Source organism: Mya arenaria, chromosome 4 (assembly GCF_026914265.1).
Source record: "Mya arenaria isolate MELC-2E11 chromosome 4, ASM2691426v1".
Lineage (NCBI taxonomy): Eukaryota > Metazoa > Mollusca > Bivalvia > Myida > Myidae > Mya > Mya arenaria.
In genome coordinates this window covers 81,750,393-81,761,035 of record NC_069125.1, presented here as the reverse complement: position 1 = coordinate 81,761,035, position 10,643 = coordinate 81,750,393, and the positions used below count along the sequence as shown (strand labels likewise).

The following is a 10,643-nucleotide window of genomic DNA, read 5'->3' as shown; positions in this document are numbered from 1 at the left end:
CACAGCTATTAAGGATGGTAACGGTATTGTTATTAGTTAATAATATTTTCCATAAATGCTTTATATAGAAAGTACATGTGTATGTTTTGATTTTGATAAGAGTGTAAGATTAATGGTTATCGCCCCAAGCGCATTTTGTTGTCAATATGTCTTATTGGCGTTCGAGCATAGATAAATGTAATGTAATACAAGATTGCGTCATATTCTACTATACAGGATCTATATGGATAGTAATACGATACTTTTCTTCGTGTCATCAAAAACATTACCCATGTATGCACTGATTTGAATACATACATAATGCTTGTAACATGACAAACCGAATTTTCTATATGTTTATAGTATTGTGTGCAGCATTTATTGTTGCATATATCTGTTTGAAACATAACGCAATAGCACAATTGGATGTGAGAGGTTTTATGAACAGGAACTTGATAATTGGAAAAGTAATGAATGATACGTCACAAGCTTGCAATCACGAGTATCAGACAGGTGTTTGTAATATGACATGTTTTGAGATATTCTGGTTAAAGTACAAACAACAGGGGGAACGGAAAATTACTGAAACACGCAAATCAATCGATAACGAACCGGACAGTAACGTTGCGTGTAAAAACAGATCTTGTGGCACAAACATTCCATTCACTAAACGGAAGAAGGAGAACATAACTTGTGGATCGCATCCAGTGTGTAACATTGCTTGTAGAAACAGTCATTGTAACACCTATATTTCCTCCAAAGGCCCTCAAGGTAGAGCTGGAAATCTTATGTTTGAAATAGCGGCCTTGATCGGAGTTGCCAAAAGACGAGGTATGACGCCTCAGTCGCGGTACAATCATTACATATTTAAATGGTTCGAAATGCCGCCGATTTACGTTAACGTGCCTGCAGTTAACGAAAAAAACTTTGGTGAAGTAAAGTATGGTACATATCAGAAAGAAGTGGAGTCTTTAGATTGTGGTCAGAATTGGACCCTAGGTGGTTATCGATGTAGCTGGAAATATTTCGACAATGCGAAGGATGTAGTGCGAAAAATATTTACTTTGAAAGCTAAATTCACCGACAAAGCAAAGGCATTTCTGCAAAACATATCATCACCAGGTACAAATTATTATATAAAATTGAATTTTTGACTAGACGCCAGATGATACCATTGTAGAAAAAAGATAGACAACGCATTTAATCTTGCTAATTGATGTATCACATCTCCCACGACACAGGTATCTTTTGCATTTTTGCATTTTTTGCATTGTGAAATAAAATGCGGTAGTCTACAACGTATATCCAAGTAATTTAAAAAAAGCTTTGCTACATTTATCTCTGGACCTTCACACGCGAAATATACGCATTTTAACCTGAGAAACCCTTATGTGCTTTTTTGACAGGTAAACTCCGCTGAGCTTGCGATTATTCATTATCTTAATATGTAAAACAACTTATTACCGGCGTCCTACTACATCGTATTGATAATTCTAGGCTTGTTTTTAAAAAAATACTGAACTTGCCGTATTATATGAACATCTGGTGTCTAGTCCGTTGACGTTATTAATGTTTTTCTTGTCAATTATTAATAAGGCCACACCAAATTTGATGTTCGTTTCTGCGGATTTACCGCTCCTATATTTTTCGAAAATTAAAAACAAATATATTTTTAGTGCGCCCGCACCTTCATTTTAATCGCCAACAAAGTTTTTTTAGGTAATATTTTTTTTAAGGCTGAAAACTAATCAGTTATATATTTTTCTACGCTAGTTAACGTATTTTGTAAAGTGAAGTTACCGATGCGTGGTGTTTTTATACTGTATATCGATCGGTTAAGCATGGGTTTCAATAAAAAAATAAATAAATAAGGCGGCTTCCGGTACTGAAAATGTGGCTGGAATTTTGGAAATTAAATCTTATTTCAGACATTAAATATGTTTTGCGCATACTTGTAGTGATTGTTAATCGTCTCATGCACTAAAGGATCATTCATTAAAGCAAAATTATGCATTAATGCATGTGTTTCTGAGACTGGTAGCTATTTTGCGTTGATAGTGACTCGTTTTGGATGGAAATCGGAATGACCAAAATTTTACTTCATAACGACGATGCTGAATATGACAGCTCAAATTAACAGGACCATGAGTCATTGTTCGGACCAGATTGATGTATCAAGCTCATTATTGACCAAATGTTGACAAAACAACCGTTTTGAACATTTTTTTCCGAATAGCGATATAAACACTGGTCTAGATAGACCAAATCATGGGTAGGCCTAAGTAAATCATCTTAAATTTTGCTTTCGTTTGCAGCATAATTCGGGATTATAATGCACCAGTCAATTGTAACCACTGCCCCTCACACCTCGTCCTGGTCTGGGGAGTATACCAGGGACAGCGGGGGCAATGAGCCGTGTTTTTACCTTCCAGGTTGGCCACGCAATGCCTAGTGGAATGCAGTGGTTTCGTTTTTACTCCAAAAAAGTGGAGAATGCCTTACCAATGTATCCCTGATATTCCGGACTAAGGGACCCATATACATTTGGCTGGTGCATACAAGCACTGTACATAAAAGTTCTGTGCACATATCCTTGTTATTTTTGTTTTTATAAGCACATTGCATTTCCTGTGATAATCAAAACAAAACTTAGTCTAGAAATTCAAAATTATTGTATATAGAGCCTGCTGTTTGATGATGCATGTGTAAATTATATTTTTTTTAAACATCCGAAAGCAATAAGTATGTCTAAATACAATTGTAAATGATGTTAAAATGATTCAGGTAGATTTATATAAGTCGTTTCAAACTTTTCCCAAACTAAAAGCAGTTTACTTTTTTATTTTGATCGATTGTCATATTAAAATAAATTTTAATATTAGAAATTTGATTTATCCATATAATGTTTTATACTAAACACACATGAATAAATAGTATGTATTCCGACATTTTGCCAATGTCCATTAGAGGTTCAGTTCAAGATTGCATGTAAATGGGTTTAAGGGCAATTATATTGAACAATCTTTCCTTTTAATATTGATTATTAGGAAAAAATAATAATATGTTTTTCGTTTTCGCTCGCTTCGGGTTTAATGAAAACTGCCAAAATTGTAATTTTTTTTCGCTCGCTCGCTCCATTTTTTTTTTTACAAAATCCGCGGAACGAAACATTAATTTGGTGTGGCCATAAGGTCGACAATGACTAGAAAACAATAAGACCTCCTAAGCGAAATTAAATATCATTTCATCTTTATAACCATATTCGTTTATCCCGATCGCATAAAAGGCATACCATTTCATTTCTGCATCTTATGTCGTGTTAACTTCCCATTCATGTCTCAGCTAATACATCTGTCAATTCTACTGTGGAAACTATTTACAATATCATAGGCGCAGTTAATGTGTGTGTGCACGTTCGAAGAGGCGATATGGCAACAGATGCTAACGTCAAACGAGGTTATGTTCCATCGGACGCAACTTACCTAAATAGATCTATGGAATACTTCAGAAATATGTTCCGAAAGAAGACAGTCCACTTTGATGTCCTCAGCAATGGCATGGAATGGTGCAAAAACAATACGTCAGGACCCGACGTGTTTTACTCCCCTTTTAAAGATGCTGTCCTAGACTTTGCAATCATGGCTTGTTGTGATCACGTGATTATAACCATCGGGACATTTGGTTGGTGGGGGGCTTGGCTATCTGGTGGAATAACTGTGTATGGCTCCTCGTGGCCAACACAATATACAATTGTTGGTAAAGGCTTAAACAGAAGTGATTATTATCCAAAACACTGGATAGGTCTATAAATTTGTTAAACATCTTTGAGTGCGTCGAATGTGAAGCACAGTAATATATTTATAATAAATAAATTACGATCGATAATTCTTTTGATTACTAAAGGGGACAAACAACTAGGAAGTGATATTGTTTCAACACAAACTTTTTCAGTGCACTCAACGGAGCGGCCTTTAAATTTCTTTCATAATGCTTACACTTGGTTTAAACAATGTGTTTACATGAGTACAGCATTTGCTCTCGCATTCCATTGACCAAAAGCGTTAATGCATTCACTACGATTTGATCACTTTGATTAATAAGTAAAACCTATTTTTCTTAATGAATATTATCCTAACCCAAAAATGACTGTCATGCACTTTAACCTATCGTATAGGTCAATGTAACGCTCGACCTGCACACACCTTCACAAACAGCCATTCAAATCAAAATTATGTCACTGACACGCCGGTTTTCCGTAAATTGTGTATCTAGTCTTGAATTGTCAATTAAACAAAAGTACGGTTTGATTTACACCTGCCAAAACATGAAAATGAGTGTTAACTCATTCAAAGATACTATTTACAGTCGGAAACTTTACTACCTAATGCATATTCAATGAGAAAATAATTATCACAAAGAACCGAGCTAATAAAGGATTTTCTCAAACTAACGTTATCTAACTAAAGATTAATTCTACATGATGCTAAATATAGTATACTGTGTATACATGTTTGTTTACACCTGAGCAGAAAGTAAGCTGGTCTTATTATCAATTTAATAGTATTTGAAACGTAAAAAGTCAAGACAGGTGTACTGAATGACTATCTGTAACAGTCCGACGTTTTCCTAAAGAACGTTTTGATTGACTTGTTGGGGGAAGGTTCAGATATATTGTCCAGGGACTATTAAGGATGTATCCATTTGTGGCTTAAACAATCATAACACTGTGTATCGTTTATATATATATACGACGGCTGTATGAAAAGTTCGCGGACACGCCACCATTACAAATATAAATGTCCCAAGTAATACTATATTTTTTTTAGGATAAAGCGTCGTAAATAAGCATACACGTGACTTCTATTGCAGCCATGGAAACAACACCCGGAGCACGTCGATTTTTTTTAAACCAGTATTAAATGTTATATATTTTGGAAATGCACCAGAATATCACGCTCACGTACGACGTCAATATGTCATTTCCGTTGAGTTTTAACGATGTACGTTGTTTATAACATAAGTCATAGCGAAAACAGTGTCGTAAGCTGCAAAAAAGTAATGACGTCAACAGCCGTCGTGGAAGTGCGAGCAAACATAAAGTTTTGTGTCAATCTGGGATTAACACCAACGCAAACGTTTAAAAAGCTACAAGAAGGTCAGAAACAAAAATGTTACCGTACATTAGTGTTCAAGTGGCACGAACGCTTCAGGAATGGACGCGAAACATTTGAGAACGATGAACGTACGGGGCGACCAGACATTGTTTACGATGGCGCTAAGAAGAAAATCATTAAAATCCTGGATTGTAACCGTCGTGTTACCGTACGAGAAATTTCAAATGAAGTCGGGGCATCATTAATTACTGTACATAGAATAATACGGATCGATCTTCAATAAACGTAGTCCGAGAACTTATCATACAGCCCTGGTATATGTATACATTCGTTCATTCACAGTGGTGATGATAACAAGTCACAAGTCAACATACTGAAAATAAACAATGGAATATTAGTGAGTACATAATTAATATAATACATCGCATAGTTTGATATATATTACTATTTAACAATAATACTTCCTCTACACATTGATTACTGAAGTCATTATGTGTCTAGTGCTAAAATGATTAAAGTGTATAACATAACCTAACAGTACACAATGAACACTTCCAGGCGTGTGGAGCCAAATGTCAAATATATCCAGTACTGTTAAGACCAAACTTGACAGTAAGTGAACTTCTTCTTCACTATCAGTTCACTATCAGTGCACTTTGTAGTGCACTAGGGTAAGACAAGGGGAAGACCAGGGAAAGACTAAATGCAGACAAGGGGCTGGCCAGATAAGGCTTCTTCAGTCTATGATAAAAGCTATCTTTGCAGTGAAACTTAAAATGATGGGTGTAATTTAAATAGATGTTTTAATGTTAATTGTTTGATAGAGAATACTTATAATCCATTTGGACCCTTCATGTAAATGATATCGATTTATTAAATTAAAATTATGTCGTTTTATAAAAAAAGAAATTGTCAAACAAAGATATTTAAATGTTTTTTTTTTTTTTTTTTTTTTTTTTTTTTTTTTTTTTTTTATTATTAATATGCATTGCATTATTTTGATATTAATTGATAGGTATAATGATATAACTTGGTTCTGGGTTAAAGGGTTTCATCTTCAAACACTTATTGAACATAACGATGAAATGTTTTCATAAGCCTTTATTTTAACTATAACAATAAGTTTCACAAGATGATAATTACAAGTTGTGCGTTATTTAAAATAGTTAATCATCAAGGTTCATACCTTATTGTTTCAAGCTCAAACTGTGAAATTGTTGTGCCATTGCTGATTCATTCAAAGGTTATATAAACCAAGATTTTCTTTCATCTATTCTAAAGTATTCAATTTTTTGTTTATTTTTGTTTAACCAATGTATTATGATATAAGGTGACAGCCTAACAGCAATCATAATCAAATAAGTACACCATTAATTATTATAGTATATTTTCTAAATTGTACCCAGATTTATTAATTGCATTTCTAATTTGAAACACATGTTTGGATTAGATTGAGTGTAATCGGAGACGAATTGAGAGAGAAGAAGAAAGAGAGTTGAAACAAAGTCGAGCGCTGTTGAGATCGTTTGGAGTAGTGAACGGCAATGTACAATCAGGGAACATACGGGTTTTTTTCTTTAACTTTGTCATTATATTATGAACCATTGTAATCATTTTATTCTTTATTAAATTTAGTCAGATAAATCGTTTCTTCTTAATCGTCCACTCATCTAAGGGACTCGAACCGAATGTCATTTTCGTGACAATATTCTAAAACACAATAGTTATATCTATTATTTCTTTGTCAATGCAGAAATCTGCCAAACAAGTTGGTAATATATAATAATCAGGAATTTTATACTAAATTTAATACTTTATCAGTGTTGTTGATGTAAGATATTAGGATACTGAGCCAAGTTTTTACACATACAAGTTAAAGAAACACTAAAACCAAGTTCATATATTGTTATAAAATATAATGAATTTGGTTACAGGATCTTTACACTTGGTTACATTACAGTAGATAATACAATATACTGGTTAGAGACCCCTTGTTGCCAAGAAATGAAGGTCTTTATTGAACAACTGGAGAAATACTGAATATTATTGAATGAAATTTCACAGAAACAAAGTTAAGCTCCTGGTATAAAAATCAGTATGATGATATTTATAATGTATGAAAATATTCCCAATGAACTCACATGCCAAACATCCTCAGTAAAATCCACTACAATGACATTGAACTGAACCAATAATTTGCCCACTTGTAGTAAAAATTATTATTAAAAAAACACTCGAAATAATGTTCCTGATTGGCCACAAAATATCTTATTTCTTTCTATTTTCTATAAATTCTTATATGTTGCTCTGTTTAAAGTTAAAACGAGTATTTTGTGGTGAAATAATTTATATTATGTAGCGTGGTAAAAGCAGATAATCCCCCGCTAGAAGAAATATTGTGCGTTTACAATATTGGTAATTAATATTTAATTTTCAGCTCTTTTCTTATTAAGAAGCTTCAATGGGACACAAATTATCATATGTATTAAAAACAAGCATACTGGAATTGTTCAAAAACAATTAAACAGGACGAATAAAAGGTTTGGGCGAAAAAGTGGTCCCTAACCAGTATGTATATATAAACATATAAAAGTAAACGTTATAAGATCAACCTAAAAAATCCAGCCTTAGTCAAACTGATCAGAATTTATTTCAGTGATAAAATATAAGAATGCCATACTCATAACAAGTAGTTTGTTTGCTACGCCATTTATAATAACAGAGGTTTAGCATTGTAAATCTTGCACTGATTGTATTTGAAAACAAACAATAAGCCTCAGAAAAAACAATTCCAATACACTCAGATTACATTTGGACTTCAAAAAAAATAAAATAGTACTTTTTTTAGCTAAAACAACAACAACAACACTATTAATTAGATTAACAAATTATTAAATAACTATTTGAATGAAAGTGCATTGAAACTTACAAACACTATCTGCCTCCAATCAAGGAAAATATTCGGATAGGCCGTGAACGTCCGAAAAACTGCTCAACTGAGCATCAAATTAAGCTTCCTCATGTACCTAAAAGAAATTAATTCCGGATTAACTGTTAGCATCACTTTATTTCAGAATCATGTTTCTAGACAGAAAAAGTCAGAAATTTACAAAATCGAGTGAACAAACAAGAAAAACAATACATATACCTGTCAAAACAACAGCTGTTTTCTTGTTTTTACGAGAGCGCACTCATGCGTGAAAATTCTATTTTCGTTCATACACCATTTTCTAGGGCAGGATTTGTACTTTCGTTTCATTACTTTCGTTTTCACTAACAATCAATAAGCGCCTCCGGATGGAACAGGTACCCTACTTGGAACAAGAACACAGTTGTCTGCCCCCCGTTGACCAAGATCCGGATGTGAATACAGAAAAAAGAGTGCTTGTATTCAAGTATCAATATTTTTATATAATATTAAGTTGAATGAAAAAGAAGAAACAGGTGGACTTTTTGCATAAAGCTTAACATAATTTGACACTGTATTGCAAAAACTGTTAGTTTTCAGTGAAAAATTTTGAAAAATCATTGCCTGTGGAACTATGTAAATTGGTTGTTTGTAGCCTTATGCCGTCTTGACCTCTGGGTCATGTATTACTACTCAATTTTGTGAGACAACGCAATGGTCAACCCTATGTTTTCTTGAGATTAAATTTTGTGTCTTGGATTGTTATACAGCACCTAGTTACTTGTTTTTCAATTGGGACTGTTTTAAAGTGCAAAGCCAGGTTAGTGTCTACATGAAACATATAGTTAAAATAACTGTGGTCTCATGCCACCTATTGCCAAGCGCGTGAATTTCGTGACCGTTTAAATCGGCCTTCGGGAAAACGGCGAATAGTAACATTGCTTTACCGGGCGGTATTTGTAAAATCTTAGTTAGTTTATTTTAAAATTTATATAGAAAAAAAGAAGAAGTCTTAATCTGTATGGAAATGTAAAATATGTCATGAAAATGTCAGGCAATCGTTTGCAGTTAACAAAAATTTTGTAAAATTTAACGTCAATTACATATTTGACGTCGCAAACTGAACCCCCAGCTTATTTATATTTGAAAAAACAAGATGTTAAGTCTTAATAATTATTAATATTGATATCACTTAATATAAGTCCAAATCTTCAAACTTCACTTGATAATAGTCCTAATCTTCACAAATGTTCCTCCAGTCCTAAAATGACGTCCGTGGCATTCCACTGGTAACATCAATGATCTGTACACGCCTCTGCTAGGTCCAGGTTTCAATGTTAATGGCAGGCAACGAAAATTAAACCCTAAAATGTTCTGTTATAAGAAATCCAAAATGCCTTTATTTCTGTACGACTGTTCATTATTGGAATGTCCACTAAATTCCAAAATAATCCACACACTTGTTGGGCGCCATTTGTAACAGGCCGACGTTTTCGTAAAGAAAGTTCTGATCGACTTGTTGGGGGAAGGTTAAGATATATTAAATATTCATTTATTCACAATGGTGGTGATAACAAGTCACAAGTCAACATACTGAAAATAAACAATGGAATAGTAGTGAGTACATACTTTATAAAATACATCGCATAGTTTAATATATATTACTATTTATCATTAATTCTTCCTCTACACATTGATTACTGAAGTCATAATGTGTCTAGTACTAAAATGATAAAAGAGTATAACATGACCTAACGGTACACAATGAACACTTCCAGGCGTGTGGAGCCAAATGTCAAAAATATATGTCTCTCAGTCTTCTCTGCCCTCAACCTCTAGATCATGGTGTCAACCAACAGCAAACCAACAGATTATGAACGTGTGCAAAATGTGCAACAAATAGAAGAAAGAGAAGTCACTGCTGTTTTGAACAAGTAGTTTACTAGATCCACGAAAATATGTGATTTATTTCAAAAATACAAACAAATCATCCCATACACTCATTTCACCAAATCAGATTTAAATAATTAATAATTAATACATAACAGATCACATTACGCTTACAATCCAATCTTAATAATGTAAGAAGACAAAATTTCTGTCCAAATGATATTTTGAACTCCGAAATCTTAGTGCGTGAAAAAATGCTGATTTCACAACATCTTCTTATTTTAAGGGAATCGTCAAAACGGCAAATTATCAATGGGTTACATATCTAATAACAGATAGATGCTTTATTATATCTTTTGACCATAAGTGAAGCGCCACCACCATATTAGAGGATATTCAGTAATGCATGCATGTTATCACTCTCTTTCGATTTAACACTATCACAAATGCTTTCACTTCTGCAGCAATGAAAAATGAACAATACCAGCTGAACAAAAACACAAATTATTTTTTACACAAAGTTATGGTACTCACAGTGTGGCCACTAGAATATATTAATAAATGTCCTATATCCCAAAATAACAACTTCCATAATGTCCACGCACATATAGCAAGTGTTACAGTCAAGAACACCTGGGTTGTCGATGGATGGATGAACATGATGATACCCTGATGACGTCGCGTCCTGTCCTGAGTTCGAACTGTTTCCGGCCCTAAACGAAACTTTCTCGCAAATTGACGCCTGCCCTGGG

The 10,643-nt window shown here is 33.7% G+C and overlaps 1 protein-coding gene across 1 annotated transcript; it reads left to right on the top strand.

Annotated features, from left to right (window-relative positions):
* The first annotated feature begins 263 nt into the window (after positions 1 to 263).
* LOC128229631 (galactoside alpha-(1,2)-fucosyltransferase 2-like) lies at positions 264 to 3,823 on the top strand. The gene is made up of 2 exons (XM_052941397.1): positions 264 to 1,101; positions 3,370 to 3,823. Exons 1-2 carry the CDS (start codon positions 312 to 314, stop codon positions 3,786 to 3,788), a joined length of 1,209 nt encoding a protein of 402 aa, XP_052797357.1. The 5' UTR covers positions 264 to 311; the 3' UTR covers positions 3,789 to 3,823.
* Positions 3,824 to 10,643: the final 6,820 nt, after the last annotated feature.

Bases quoted from the DNA above. Each gene is read 5' to 3' on its own strand.
- LOC128229631 (XM_052941397.1), top strand. From the start codon at position 312: ATGACAAACCGAATTTTCTATATGTTTATAGTATTGTGTGCAGCATTT. The intron at 1,102-3,369 runs GTACAAATTATT...ACAATATCATAG, and splicing joins GCAAAACATATCATCACCAG to GCGCAGTTAATGTGTGTGTG.